The following is a 12,871-nucleotide window of genomic DNA, read 5'->3' on the forward strand; positions in this document are numbered from 1 at the left end:
AATGGGGAGACACATTGGCTTTCATACATATAGAACATAGCTTATCTGAAGGTACAGACATGTTAAACAGGCTTAAACTTGTCAACAAAGCACAAAAAACGTTTTAAAATAAAACCGTTACTGTCTCTTTAAATTTCAAACTGAAAACACTTTATTACTGAATATGTGAAAAAGTATGAAGGAATTGTTACCAAAATTTCACCACAGTGTCTTAAAGCATTAAAAGTATTGCACACCAAATTTCAGAGCTTTAACCCTTAAAATAACGGAACCGGAGCCGTTTTTAAATTTGACCCCTATACAGTCCCAGCTATATGCTTTGCTGAGACCCAACCAAGCCCAGAGGGGAATACGATACCAAATGACGCCTTCTAGAAGCTTTTTTAGTGATTCTTAGATCCTCACACATGCATCTGCATGCCTTGCTCTCCAAAAACAACTGCGCAGTAATGGCGCGAAAATGAGGCTCAGTCTATAACTAGAAAGGCCCCCAGACTAAAAAAAGGTGTCCAACACAGTGCCTGCCGTTTTTTAAACGTTCCCCAAGATTATAATGCCAATTATTAGCTAGAATCTGCATAATATGCCCCAATAAAGCAATCGTTTTAGCCCATAAAAATGTCTACCAGTTTTTAAGCCCTTTTTTAAGCCCTTTATTCTTTTATGTTTGACTAAGAAAATGGCTTACCGGTCCCCATGAGGGGAAATGACAGCCTTCCAGCATTACATGGTCTTGTTAGAAATATGGCTAGTCATACCTTAAGCAGAAAAAGTCTGCTAACTGTTTCCCCCAACTGAAGTTACTTCATCTCAACAGTCCTGTGTGGAAACAGCAATCGATTTTAGTTACTGTCTGCTAAAATCATCTTCCTCTTACAAACAGAAATCTTCATCCTTTTCTGTTTCAGAGTAAATAGTACATACCAGCACTATTTTAAAATAACAAACACTTGATAGAAGAATAAAAACTACATTTAAACACCAAAAAACTCTTAACCATCTCCGTGGAGATGTTGCCTGTGCAACGGCAAAGAGAATGACTGGGGTGGGCGGAGCCTAGGAGGGACTATATGGCCAGCTTTGCTGGGACTCTTTGCCATTTCCTGTTGGGGAAGAGAATATCCCACAAGTAAGGATGACGCCGTGGACCGGACACACCAATGTTGGAGAAATTAGGTTTGCATTTGTCTCGATAGCTTTTCCCACATGGGAAACATGATTACCTTTGATAGGTATGTATATATTTATATCTATAAATGAACAATTTGTTCTTTTGTGCACTTTTGTTTTATTGTGCACTCTTGTTGATCTGAAACTTGCCAGTATGTGCTGAATATGGTTGCTGTCAGACTAGGAAATAGTGTTGAAACATTTATGTAGATTTGGTTTCTTTGTTGCAATGTTATATAATACAGTATAATTCTCTACTGCAGTTTTATCCGTACATTGCTCTATGATATTATAATGACTATCTAGATCGTGCCTAGGGCCTAAGCGATACTGAATATGTGCCAACCTACACATGTAGGTTATAGGTTGTGTTTAGTGTGTAATGTCACTTTTTTCTATTTTATTACTTTTCTTATACAATTGCACTGTGTTGTTTACCATGAACTGATTGCCTAGACAATAGTTTTTTGGCGGTTTTTACACAGGGGGAGGGTCCTATGTGAAGGTATAAATGTTTGATTCACTGTATGTTGCTTTGGCCTGATGAAGGGGAGCATGCCCCGAAACGTCACTTAATAAAAATGTACTTGATTATTAAGACCAGAGAGTGCCGTCTCCTGCTTGCTATATATATATATATATATATATATATATATATATATATATATATATATATATATATATATATATATATATATATAAGCCAAGTTTAAAACGACATAACGTTTCGGTGTTCACATAACACCTTTGTCAAATGTCAAAAATAGTTATAGACAACTTAATGCCCAACCACTCACCTTTTATTATGAACAGTGAGTACCTTTTTTGCCTTTGGATTTATGGACTTTTATTTAAGTGCACCCTGGCTGCTGTATAACCGTTTGATGTGCTGATCTGTTCTTGGGACTTATATATATATATATATATATACATACATACATATACATACACACATATATATACATACACAGACTGAAGACCCCCTTCTCTGGAAAACACTGCACATCTTTATTCTTCAACCACCTTCAATGGAGGCAAAGGAAAGATTGAGTTATGTGGGAGGGTTTTTTTTATAGAGCTCTTGGGGTTTGAGAATCTTTGCCTCTTGCTAGCGGGGAAGTAATTCCAATGAGTAAAGGATTGTGGACTCTCACCACCATATTTGCATATTATATTGCATACGACTTTTTACAGGCTGCAATAGGTGTCTATAGTGGGTTACTAATCATACTTTGAAAAACTTTGGGTTAGAATATGACGCACACAAAATGTAATTGTCACAAAATGTAATCATTTTATTATGCCTTGCTTAAACAAAACCTCACAAAAGAGGTAAAATGAGCGGAACAATGAAGACTGAGAAAGTCAGTTTGAAAAAATTACAAACACTCAAAATGCATAAAAGGTTACAAAAACAAATCATACACATTTACTACATAAGTTACAGCTGTTTTTCCAGAAAAGTAATTCTGAACATTGATAAAAAAAAGATTAACACATCAATAAATTAAATTGCAAAGAAAAACAGATAGAATAAAATAACCCACAACATATTGATATGTTCAGAAAAATAAACTCTAAACTTTTTTTAATTTTTATTTTATTTCAAGAAAGAGTGGTCCCTTCTGTGGCAGTGTTAAATTCATACTTCTGCAGCATTTTCAGTAATTTAAAAGGACAAAGAGGTTCCTATTAAACATAAGGTACTTTGAAAACTATTTTTAGTCTGAAGAAAAAAAAAAAGTATATAAAAGAAAGTTCAAAATGAACAGTTACCGCTAGTGCTTTCAACTACCCATAAAAAAGTGTGCTTGTATAAATTACCATTTCAGTCTGCATTAACTGAGAATGTAGCCAATACTTCCTAATACTTAAAGGGACATGAAACACAAATTTTCTCTCTCATGATTCATATAGAAAATACTATTTTAAACAATTTTCTAATTTACTTCTATTATCTAATTTGTTTCATTCTCTTGGTATAATTTGTTGAAGAAGCAGCAATGCACTAATGGTTTCTAACTGAACTCATGGGTGAGCCAATCACAATCGATTATATAACAAAATTTATGCTTACCTGATTAATTTATTTCTCTTGTGGTGTATCCAGTCCACGGGTTCATCCATTACTTGTGGGATATTCTCCTTCCTGTTGGGAAGGAGAATATCCCACAAGTAATGGATGAACCCGTGGACTGGATACACCTTTACAAGATATATATATATATATATATATTCAGCCACCAATCAACAGCTAGAACCTAGGTTCTCTGCTGCTCCTGAGCTTGCCTAGATAAACCTTTCAGCAAAGGATAACAAGAGAAGGAAGCAAAATCAATAATAGAAGAACATTGGAAAGTTGTTTAAAATTGTATTCTCTATCTGAATCATGAAAGAAAATTTTTGGGTTTCATGTCCCTTTAAGTAATCCATTAACGCGAGCATTAGGAAAGCAGTGGGCATTTTCAAACATACAGTAAGTATACAAAAAAAAAAAAAAAAGGAAGAAACTGTTTGTTCCATGATGCTCATTAGCATGGACTTAAATCCTATTAAATGCCCTGTTTACATAACTAGAAAGGAGAAGTAAAAAATGTAGAGATTGCATGCACTTTTGTTTCCAAGGCTTTACGAAATGACATATACTTTAGATATGCATTGCTTTTTTTTAATTAATCAAACCATGTTGCTAAACTAGATTTGTTTCTATGAATTTACCGATTAACTTTCAATGCCAGCTGACCTAAACAACGCTAATAGTTGAAAAACAGTGCAAATACTAACGCTGAATATTGGCGAAACAAGAACACAAGAAAATATGCCCCCATTATTACATGAACAAGTACAAATATTTTTTTTTATTTTTTTTTTACAGTGACAATACAATACAATAGTCTTTTGTGGTCTCCATATACATACGATTTAAATAAAAAATAGTTTTTTCCTTAATAAATAGTTTAAGATCTTAAAACTAGCGTGTCCTCTGGCTGACAACTGTACAAATACCGTTAACTATCCATAACAAGAAAAAAGTGCAAAAGTACATTCAAAGAGATCCCTCGCTTTTACAGTAATATTTTAATGTGAAAACCAAACTACAGCAAGTAAGACTATTTTTAGAAGATTTTTTAAACCATTTAGAAGATACCTGATAGAGAGGCACAATTGTTGGTCTGCAACCAGCACTGCCACACTTCCCTAAAGTGCAGATAACTGCTATTATAAACTAATCTAGTATTTTATTTTTTACACAAACACTTAATAACCCAATGTTTTTCCATTTGCCTTTGATTGCAATCAAACTAGTTGCTTAAACCTCATAACAAGCAGCCTGATTATGTCTGTGGGGTATATATTGACAAACAAATTATATATAAATAATATAAATAATCATATATTATTCTGTAATTCAGTACCAGCTGGGCATCAATCTGTTAGTTCATTGGTCCAACTAACTACTTGACAATATGATTGCATACTTTTTTTTCTTACTTACCCCCTACAGAAAGAACACAGGTCTTGTAGGGTCTTATAGCAGCAGAATAAAATAGAATGTAATTCAAAATAGTTTTAAAATAGTACTCTTAATTCAACACCTGTGAGCTTCTTTTGAGTGTTTGTTAAACCCTTCATTTTTGCATATTTAAAACAACCACCAAATGTTGATAGAAATGAAAAAAAAAAACAACCCCCCCCAAAAAAAACCAATGATTACTTTAGAGCCAAAAGCAATGTTTGTAGAGAAATAAAATACAAATGGGTGATTAGCCGAGATAAATACCAAGATGTTCATTTACAGATAACATTCTATAATTCCGCTACTTAGACTTGAATACATTGCTAAGTCAAGTCACAAAAAACTGCAATGTCAGATCAAAAATAAGATTTGGTATAAGCATCTTGAGGCTGAATTTCATTTTTGGTTTTCAATTCTGTAGCCAAGTGGCCTAAGTTCCAATTTAAAAAAAAAATGAAGTTTGTACATAAGCAAGAAACCAAGATCCCAGAGAGAGAATGCATACTTAAATCTTACATGTGTATTTATACTGTAGAAACCATTATTTTAGCCCCTAATGAAGATCCTCTTCTTGACACACAACAAGAACGAACTGCACCCCCAAGGGCAGGAAAGAACAGACTTTAATAACAGGGTAATGTTCATGTTTAGTGGTGATGGCTTACTAAATAGATATTACTGTAGATATAATTGTTCAAATCTACCAAGCCGACAATCCTTCAAGACCGTTCAAAAGAAAATACACATGTAAACACAAAAATCATGTATGCTCTCCATTACATAGACATGTCTAGGTATGTTAGAAACCGTTGCAAATGTCATTTGAGAAATTATATGCGCCAAGTTTCATACTTTTACCAGTGAAAGCTCTGGAAGCCTTCAGTTTTAAGCGTGACAATTTATTTATTTACTTTTTAGGTCTGCGTCCTGTCAAGTGGTACTATAATGGGATACACCACAATAGAGTGTGTATATTGTGTGTGTATATATATATATATATATATATATATATATATATATATATATATATATATATATATATATAATTTTTTTTCCATTTCTTTTTTTCTACTTCACACACAAACATGCTGTCAAAAACTCTGAAAACACCACCATATATACAGTCTATAAAATGCTGTCCCTCCTGAATTAAAAAACTAAACAAAAAAAACAACAAAAACACACACACAAAAAGAAAAAAGTTCATCTCCTTGGGTCCTATTTGCCCCCATACATCCTTTCAATGTCTGTTAGATAGTGATTCTTCAACTCTTTCCTCTTTAGTTTAAATGCATCGGTTACCAGGCCAGTTTCAGGAGTCCAAGGGTCGGGGCTAAGTCGTACCTTGATGGGAATTTCAAACCTTTCTAGTTTCACTGTAAAAAATAAATAAAAAAAAATACATTGGTTATGAAACATTAAAAATAAATGCTATTACTGGGTTACTTATAGTGAATTATCACTAGAAACCTATGAGGTAAACATCTACTAGGAAAGCATGAACACTTCCTTTATGTCAGCCCTTGCGAATAAATATGCTAAATACACAAGCGTGTCTAATATGTATACATTTTTGCGACTTTATTCAAGGAAAATAGATTCTAGAGTGCAAGCAGACCACAAAGCCCCTCTGTCTTTGTGGTCTGCTTGCAACCCCCTCAAAGACAGATGGATATTCCAATACATTATAACAAATGCATGACTTAGTTGAGGTTTACTTAAAGCGCCATAATAGTCAAACAATTACATGCTCTAATTTTTAAAAATAGTGACCCTGCACATCTGTGTTAAAGGGACATGAAACCCAAAGTGTTTCCTTCATGATTGAGATAGAATATGCAATTTTAAACAACTTTCCAATTTACTGTTATCACATTTGCTTCATTGTCTTTAGTATCCTTTGTTGAATGGGCAATTCATTACTGGGAGCTAACTGAACACATATGATAGGCCATTAACAAGATTGTGTAGTCACCAATCAGCAGCTAGCTCCCAGTAGTGCACTGCTCCTCCTAAGACTACGTAGGTATGCCTTTCACTATGAAACTTGTACGCTAGAAAATGTTAAAATATAAAAATACACCAACTGATTGCAAATTTCATGAACTGATATAAATTAGTAAAGTAAAAAAACTGCTTTCAAGCACATTATTCCGTACTGAATCAATTAGCCATGTTTTAAGACTGCACTGGTCAGCTATATTTATATTTATTTATATTCCTGTAGGTGTGTAGAAACCCAAGGGGAAAAAGAAGGCTGAGAAATACAATATTTTTTTATTTTGTTTCCCTAGTTTCAAGTGGAAGAAACTTGATTTTCTGATTATATTTCATTTGTAGTTGGAGCTTGAATCATTCAGACAGATTGACTACTAATACAAATGCAAAACAGAATGAGAAGCAGTCTGCCAGGAAAGAACAGCAGCATCAATAGCTTGTTCTATGGCCCGGTTACCACCTGGTAGTAGCTTCTTTCTGCCCAATTGTGCTTTTCACAGAGGAAAACTTTCCTGTAGTATATCAGTCTGATCCCGCCGACATGGTCAGTCCAGCCCCGAAATACCAGGCAATTCTCCTCTGAACAAGGAACATGACAACCCCAGACGATCGTTTCGGCCTCCTTTGGGCCTAGTCAGTGAGGTGCAGCCATATCCCTCTAAGCACACCGGGCCATAGAACAAGCTATTGATGCTGCTGTTCGTTCCTGGCAGACTGCTTCTCATTCTGTTTTGCATATGTAAATATGACCCTGGGGATAGTCTCCCTAAGGGTGATGGGGGAAACCAGACGTGGACTCCTTGCCCAATGTGCTTAGAGGGATATGGCTGCACCTCACTGACGAGGCCCAAAGGAGGCCGAAACGATCGTCTGGGGTTGTCATGTTCCTTGTTCAGAGGAGATTTGCCCAGTATTTCGGGGCTGGACTGACCATGTTGGCGGGATCAGACTGATATACTAAAGGAAAGTTTTCCTCTGTGAAAGCACAATTGGGCAGAAAGAAGCTACTACCAGGTGGCAACCGGGCCATAGAACAAGCTATTGATGCTGCTGTTCGTTCCTGGCAGACTGCTTCTCATTCTGTTTTGCATACTAATACGAATGCCCAACAAAAGAAAACCAAAGTCACTAGAGTTCAAATACAAAAGTTTGCACATTGCATGCCTAATGGAATGTGAGCAAGAGATTGGGCTTCTCTGTAATCACATTTACTCAAAACAAGCATTTTACTCATAAATCTTCACAGCAACCTGTAATCTGGTATGGTGCAAATTGATCAAAGGACAAACCAGGCTAAAATGTATCAATTAAAACGTATTACCAAAGGCACAGACAAAGAATGCCTTTTAGATTTATTTTTTACCAAAAAGTGAAAAAAAAAAAGAAGTGAAGGTTAAGTTATCCGGTATTGAAGACAACCAAGCATTTCTCAATATTACCTTAATATAGTCGCAAAGTTATTTTTTAGATTACTACTATAGTTTTCAAAACAAACATATTTCAAATTCCCTACCGTTTGGCTGCCGACTCCTCCCAAGCCCTACTTACGTGTTCTGCATTGTCTGACGTCTTAAGCGGTGGCACCCGCTCTGTGCCTCTCAAAAGCGTGTTCCCGATTCAGAATAAACTGCGCATGTGCTACTCGCTGATGCGGCTTTCTACTGCGCATGCACCATGTACGTATCGTTCGTAAGAAGCTAGTGAGGGATTCCTGACTGTAATGAAGACGCATGAATGACACAGAAGCGCGCGCGGTTTTCAATACAAAGAGAATATCAATAGCGCATGCGCAGATGATTAACCCCTTAACGACCAAGGACGTGCAAAGCAGCTGGAAGCATTCCTGATCGCTTCCAGCTGCTTTCCGGTTATTGCAGTGATGCCTCGATATGGAGGCATCCTGCAATAACCTGAAATGGCCATCTGATGCAGAGAGAGCCACTCTGTGGCCCTCTCTGCACCGGACATTGATGGCCGGTATCGTTGGTGGGTGGGAGCAGACTTGGGAGGCGGGTAGCGGCCATCGATGGCCCTGGTGATGTGGAGGGGGGCGGGATCGGGGATGGCCGGGGGCGTGAACGGGGAGGGAGCTGTTTTGGGGTGGGATCAGGGAGGTTGGGGGCTAAGAGGGGATGCTACACCGCAGCATATGTAAATATGCTACAATTTTTTTTTTATTTTTTTTTTAAAAAACAACTTATTTTAGTACTGGCAGACTTTCTGCCAGTACTTAAGATGGCGGGGACAACTGTGGGGTGGGGGAGGGAAGGGAGCTGTTTGGGAGGGATCAGGGGTTCTGATGTGTCAGGTGGGAGGCTGATCTCTGATAATCTACAAAAGGTTATACAGACTGCGCAAAGGTTAGGGTATATATGCTTTAAGATTTAAGGGGATATTTCTCCTAAATCCCCAGGGGAAAGGACAACAGAGAACAATTAAAATCTAAAGCGCCAGTACAGGCAAAATATACCCAAGAAAAAGAGAGCATGCAATTTAGTGTTTATATAAAAAATAATTTATTCTTCAACAAATGTCACAAAAAGAACCTAAAAATAAAAATATGTATAACATGAGATGAAAATCTCCTAGGTATAAATTAAACCTTATACAAGAATTCAGACAATAAAATATGTGATTGGCCAATCTCTATTAAAATGTGAGTAATCTATAAAAGCATTTACACAAGGAAAATTACACATATATTGTAGGTTACTAATGTAAGCAACTAGAACTGTATGTATCAGAATATCAAGCAATTTGTAACACAATATCTATCATCAAATTATCTACTGATAATCTAAGAGTATGTGCGCTAAGTGCATAAACCAAATATGCTGACTTAGCCATATTTAACAGAAGCTATCAGTAAAATGTCCTCAAAGGTGCAGATGAATGAGTGATTTACTGGTATCCGTGATTCCTTTAGTGTAGCACAGTGTTTTTTAGTGCTCTAATGGATCCACTAGAAACTACAGGTAGGCGGGTAGCAGCCATCGATGGCCCTGGTGATGTGGAGGGGGGCGGATCGGGGATGGCTGGGTGCGCGCGCGCGAGTGCACGGGAGGGCGGGGGCGTGAACGGGGAGGGAGCTGTTTTGGGAGGGATCAGGGAGGTTGGGGGCTAAGAGGGGATGCTACACCGCAGCATATGTAAATATGCCACATTTTTTTTTATTTTTTTTTTAAAAAACTTATTTTAGTACTGGCAGACTTTCTGCCAGTACTTAAGATGGCGGGGACAACTGTGGGGTGGGGGAGGGAAGGGAGCTGTTTGGGAGGGATCAGGGGTTCTGATGTGTCAGGTGGGAGGCTGATCTCTACACTAAAGCTAAAATTAACCCTGCAAGCCCCCTACAAACTACCTAATTAACCCCTTCACTGCTAGCCATAATACATGTGTGATGCGCAGCAGCATTTAGCGGCCTTCTAATTACCAGAAAGCAACGCCAAAGTCATATATGTCTGCTATTTCTGAACAAAGGGGATTCCAGAGAAGCATTTACAACCATTTGTGCCATAATTGCACAAGCTGTTTGTAAATAATTTCAGTTAGAAACCTAAAATTGTGAAAAATTTAAAGATTTTTGTTAATTTGATCGCATTTGGCGGTGAAATGGTGGCATGAAATATACCAAAAGGGCCTAGATCAATACTTTGGGTTGTCTACTACACTAAAGCTAAAAATCAACTATACAAGCTCCCTACAAGCTCCCTAATTAACCCCTGCACTGCTGGGCATAATACACGTGTGGTGCGCAGCGGCATTTAGCGGCCTTCTAATTACCAAAAAGCTACGCCAAAGCCATATATGTCTGCTATTTCTGAACAAAGGGGATCCCAGAGAAGCATTTACAACCATTTGTGCCATAATTGCACAAGCTGTTTGTAAATGATTTCAGTGAGAAACCTAAAATTGTGAAAAATTTTACGTTTTTTTTAATTTGATCGCATTTGGAGGTGAAATGGTGGCATGAAATATACCAAAATGGGCCTAAATCAATACCTGGGGTTGTCTACTACACTAAAGCTAAAATTACCACAAAAAGCTCCCTACATGCTCCCTAATTGAGCCCTTCCCTGCTGGGCATAATACACGTGTGGTGCACAGTGGCATTTAGCGGCCTTCTAATTACCAAAAAGCTACGCCAAAGCCATATATGTCTGCTATTTCTGAACAAAGGGGATCCCAGAGAAGAATTTACAACCATTTATGCCATAATGGCACAAGCTGTTTGTAAATAATTTCAGTGACAAACCGAAAGTTTGTGAAAAAGTGAACGATTTTTTGTATTTGATCGCATTTGGCGGTAAAATGGTGGCATGAAATATACCAAAATTGGCCTAGATCAATACTTTGGGATGTCTACTAAAAAAAAAATATATACATGTCAATGGATATTCAGGGATTCCTGAAAGATATTAGTGTTCTAATGTAACTAGCGCTAATTTTGAAAAAAAAAAATGGTTTGGAAATAGCAAAGTGCTACTTGTATTTATGGCCCTATAACTTGCAAAAAAAGCAAAGAACATTTAAACATTGGGTATTTCTAAACTCAGGACAAAATTTTGAAACTATTTAGCATAGGTGTTTTTTGGTGGTTGTAGATATGTAACAGATTTTGGGGGTCAAAGTTAGAAAAACAGAATTTATGCTTACCTGATAAATTACTCTCTCAAACGGTGTGTCCGGTCCACGGCGTCATCCATAACTTGTGGAAATAGTCTCCTCCCCAACAGGAAATGGCAAAGAGCACAGCAAAAGCTGTCCATATAGTCCCTCCCAGGCTCCGCCCCCCCCAGTCATTCGACCGACGGACAGGAGAAAAAAAGGAGAAACTATAGGGTGCCGTGGTGACTGTAGTGTATAAAGAAAGAAATTTTTCAAACCTGATTAAAAAACCAGGGCGGGCCGTGGACCGGACACACAGTTGGAGAAAGTAATTTATCAGGTAAGCATAAATTCTGTTTACTCCAACATTGGTGTGTCCGGTCCACGGCGTCATCCATAACTTGTGGGAACCAATACCAAAGCTTTAGGACACGGATGAAGGGAGGGAGCAAATCAGGTTACCTAAACAGAAGGCACCACAGCTTGCAAAACCTTTCTCCCAAAAATAGCCTCCGAAGAAGCAAAAGTATCAAATTTGTAGAATTTGGCAAAAGTGTGCAGAGAAGACCAAGTCGCTGCCTTACATATCTGATCAACAGAAGCCTCGTTCTTGGAGGCCCATGTGGAAGCCACAGCCCTAGTAGAGTGAGCTGTGATTCGTTCAGGAGGCTGCCGTCCGGCAGTCTCGTAAGCCAATCGGATGATGCTTTTCAGCCAGAAGGAAAGAGAGGTAGCAGTAGCCTTTTGACCTCTCCTCTTACCAGAATAAACGACAAACAGAGAAGAAGTTTGTCTGAAATCCTTTGTTGCTTCTAAATAGAACTTTAAAGCACGGACTACATCTAAATTGTGTAACAAACGTTCCTTCTTTGAAACTGGATTCGGACACAAAGGAGGAACAACTATTTCCTGGTTAATATTCTTGTTGGAAACAACTTTTGGAAGAAAACCAGGCTTGGTACGCAAAACAACCTTATCTGAATGGAACACCAGATAGGGTGGGTCACACTGCAAGGCAGATAATTCAGAAACTCTTCTAGCAGAAGAAATAGCAACCAAAAACAGAACTTTCCAAGATAATAACTTGATATCCATGGAATGTAAGGGTTCAAACGGAACCCCTTGAAGAACAGAAAGAACTAAATTTAGACTCCAGGGAGGAGTCAAAGGTCTGTAAACAGGCTTGATCCTGACCAAAGCCTGTACAAAAGCTTGTACGTCTGGCACAGCTGCCAGTCGTTTGTGTAACAAGACAGATAGAGCAGAAATCTGTCCTTTTAGAGAACTTGCTGACAATCCCTTATCCAAACCTTCTTGGAGAAAGGAGAGGATCCTGGGAATTTTAATCTTACTCCATGAGAATCCCTTGGATTCACACCAACAGATATATCTTTTCCAAATTTTGTGGTAAATCTTTCTAGTCACGGGTTTTCTGGCTTGGACCAAAGTATCTATCACTGAATCCGAAAACCCGCTCTTGGATAAAATCAAGCGTTCAATTTCCAAGCAGTCAGCTGGAGAGAAACTAGATTTGGATGTTCGAATGGACCTTGCACTAGAAGATCCTGTCTCAAAAGG

At 37.7% G+C, this 12,871-nt stretch overlaps 1 protein-coding gene across 4 annotated transcripts in view; it reads right to left on the reverse strand.

Annotated features, from left to right (window-relative positions):
• Window positions 1-2,441: 2,441 nt before the first annotated feature.
• ACSL4 (acyl-CoA synthetase long chain family member 4) overlaps window positions 2,442-12,871 on the reverse strand; it is a 247,492-nt gene continuing 237,062 nt past the window's right edge. For all 4 annotated transcript variants that reach the window (XM_053699301.1, XM_053699299.1, XM_053699300.1 and 1 more), the window contains exon 16: window positions 2,442-6,063. In XM_053699301.1, coding sequence (XP_053555276.1) covers window positions 5,906-6,063 — 158 coding nt within the window. In that variant the 3' untranslated portion in view covers window positions 2,442-5,905. The remainder of the gene's footprint in view (window positions 6,064-12,871) is intronic.

Source organism: Bombina bombina, chromosome 1 (assembly GCF_027579735.1).
Source record: "Bombina bombina isolate aBomBom1 chromosome 1, aBomBom1.pri, whole genome shotgun sequence".
Taxonomy (NCBI): domain Eukaryota; kingdom Metazoa; phylum Chordata; class Amphibia; order Anura; family Bombinatoridae; genus Bombina; species Bombina bombina.